The sequence below is a fragment of the Fulmarus glacialis genome, unplaced genomic scaffold, assembly GCF_000690835.1.
Source record: "Fulmarus glacialis isolate BGI_N327 unplaced genomic scaffold, ASM69083v1 scaffold39181, whole genome shotgun sequence".
In the NCBI taxonomy this organism is placed as follows: Eukaryota; Metazoa; Chordata; class Aves; order Procellariiformes; family Procellariidae; genus Fulmarus; species Fulmarus glacialis.
Genome location: NW_009192832.1, coordinates 338 through 2,924, shown reverse-complemented (window position 1 = coordinate 2,924; position 2,587 = coordinate 338). Strand labels below are relative to the sequence as shown.

The window sequence follows — 2,587 nt, the reverse complement described above, 5'->3', positions numbered from 1 at the left end:
CTGTTCTCCCACGCGTTCGTTGGCTCCTGAATGTCCGCAACCCTCAAGTCTTGACGGGGATAGTTTGTTTGCATCCGGCAGTGCTGCCATCTGCCTCAGGTAAGCCCACGGAGTATTCTGTGGTGGCAATGAGCAACATGTCCAGAGTTGTCTCAGTACACTTAGCAATAAAGCGTATGAAAGGCCTCACATCGCCCTCGTTGGCTACTTCTAAGACATGATAATACTCGGCCCGCTGCTCCTTGCGGATTGTGATGGGCGGGTAGCCCGCCTGCATTAGTATGAGGTTCATTAGCAGGCGCGAGGTCCTTCCGTTGCCATCTACAAACGGATGGATGTAAACCAACTTGTAGTGGGCTAACGCAGCAAATTCCACAGGGTGCAAGCTCATGGCATCTTCCGAGTTAATCCACTGCACAAACTCCTGCATCTGTTTCTCCACGTCCTGGGGATGTGGTGGTATGTGATGTCCCACAAACACCTGAGTAGTCCTGAACCGCCCTGCCTCCACCGGGTCGGCGTAGCCCAGCACTCTCCGGTGTATCTCCAAGATGTCACTGATGGTTACGGAGCCTATCCGCGATACCAGCGTGGTATTGACGTATTTCAAAGCTGCGTGCATGCCAATCACCTCGTTCTGCTCCACTAAGCTTTTTCCAGGAACAGCGTATCTGGTCTCAATGATGTGTCGTATTTCTGACAACGTCAGAGTGTTTCCTTCGATAGCAACTGTGTGGTAGATGTGGTGATAATAGGACTCCTCCATCACTCGGCGCAGGGCAGAATTGCCTTTGGGGATCGCCATCACTTTTTTAACCTTGCTGTCAATAATACTAAAATACCTCTGATCTATCTCTTCAACTAAAGGTAGCGTCCGGTCCCGATTGATCAAAGCCTTCTCATTGCAGGGAGAAATGGTTAGTGCTTTGGAGTACAAATAGTCAGCTTGAAGAATATCTTTTTCCTCTTCAGAAAAGATACCAAATTCATTCAGGGCATCCACATAATCGGGGTCCATTTTGAGGGCATACACAAAGAGTTTGTGGGCTTTCTCCCGCTTTCCTTGGCGCTTCATTTCGAGGGCTTGATTCAGAGCCGCTTTGGCTTCCAATTTCACTTCTGAAATGCAACAATAACAGTTAGATAACAGGGTAGTGAGATTTACTGAAAACCTCTGGAGACCATTACTGTTCACTAATATAAAGATTAAATCAAGCCAGTCTATAGAACTGTACCAGAGAACTTGTATTCCAGCCTTTGCCAGGCTACAAGCAGAGAGGCTTATGCCACGTTTACAGGCCGAGTACGCGGCAGCAGAGCTGTTCCTGGCAGGATCTGTGAGCAGCACGGCTCAAGCTGGCCACAGGCGTGTAGCCATCCCGGCAAAACTCACTTTGGCCACCAGGCTGCTTTATGTGGGAAGACACGGAGTCTTAAATACATTCTCTTGGCAATAATGCCAGTTCTCATGCTAGAAGCACAGCCCACAGCTGCTAACAGCACTTCTATCTGTTTTTCACTGACCTATCAAACATCTTCCTAGCGATAATAGCTGTAATGCGAACAAAGATACAGTGCTGGAATTGTAATTATTCCTTTGAATGTTTTTCAAATTAACGTCCTAGCCAATAAAGGCAACGACCGCAGCCTGTCGTTGCCAGAAAGGCTGTTCTATGACAGCCAGGATTTCAGGATTAATGCTGTGTATCCCAGGTTACCGTGTATTAAAACACCACTCCATATTCCAGTTACCTTAACAGAAGTTACTAGTACCGAAAGAATGAGGAAAAACTTCCAAGAGACAAAGCAGCGCTGAGAACACCAGCGCATCACCCTTCTGCAGCACAGGGCAATGGAATGCAGTCGGGCTGCTGCCAGCAGCCAGGCTGGCGATGGCACGTCTGACCTCTGGGTCGTTTACAGCTGCGTTAATTTGCAGTTGGGCAGTGAGAGTTCATTACTATTATGGGGTACAGGAGATCATCGGGTTGGGGGTGCGGATCTCCAGATGCGGGTTGTTATACAGCAACTCAGCTGCTCCCCTGCACCCACCCGAGGACACTTACTTGGGGAGGCTTTGCCTTTCAGTACCAGCAGCTCCAGCCCATTGGAGGTCACGCTCAGTCCGGTTGTTTGTCCTGCGTACCTGGTGACCCCCGAGGAGCCTGCGCCCAGTTTACTTTTCAGGAAGGAGAGTCCTTTGAGCACTGCGTGGCACTGCTCTTCCACAGCAGCCAGCGGGAGCAGCAGCATCACGAGCGAGCCCAGGAGGAGCACGAGCACGGCCGCCCACCTGATGCGGACCCACAGGCTTATCCATTTCAAATCGGGATCTGTCGCCATAGACACGAGGAACATCTCCTTTCCCACGGCTCCCACCTGGAAACAGAAACAGCTTTAGCCAGCGCTCCGTGTCATGGGGTAGGTGTGGTGCTGGAGACGTGGCACCTGAGCGGACTCGAGCATACGTGCTCTGGGTTTCTTCGCAGCTATTAGGGGTTACCCCAAGCACCCACCTTCTCCTGCCACCCCTAAGCACATCAGGGCAGGGCGTGTGCAGTATTCAGCATAACACAAATCCTTATGG

The 2,587-nt window shown here is 50.6% G+C and overlaps 1 protein-coding gene across 1 annotated transcript; it reads right to left on the bottom strand.

Annotated features, from left to right (window-relative positions):
- FICD (FIC domain containing) lies at positions 1 to 2,358 on the bottom strand. Its single transcript, XM_009587228.1, has 2 exons — positions 2,067 to 2,358; positions 1 to 1,119 (listed from the first exon to the last, which is right to left on the bottom strand). Exons 1-2 carry the CDS (start codon positions 2,356 to 2,358, stop codon positions 44 to 46), a joined length of 1,368 nt encoding a protein of 455 aa, XP_009585523.1. The 3' UTR covers positions 1 to 43.
- Between the last annotated feature and the right edge of the window lie 229 nt (positions 2,359 to 2,587).

Coding starts and splice junctions, on each gene's coding strand:
- FICD (XM_009587228.1), bottom strand. CDS start 2,358: ATGTTCCTCGTGTCTATGGCGACAGATCCCGATTTGAAATGGATAAGC. Junction 1,120..2,066: donor GAAAGGCAAAGCCTCCCCAA/GTAAGTGTCCTC, acceptor GTTGCATTTCAG/AAGTGAAATTGGAAGCCAAA.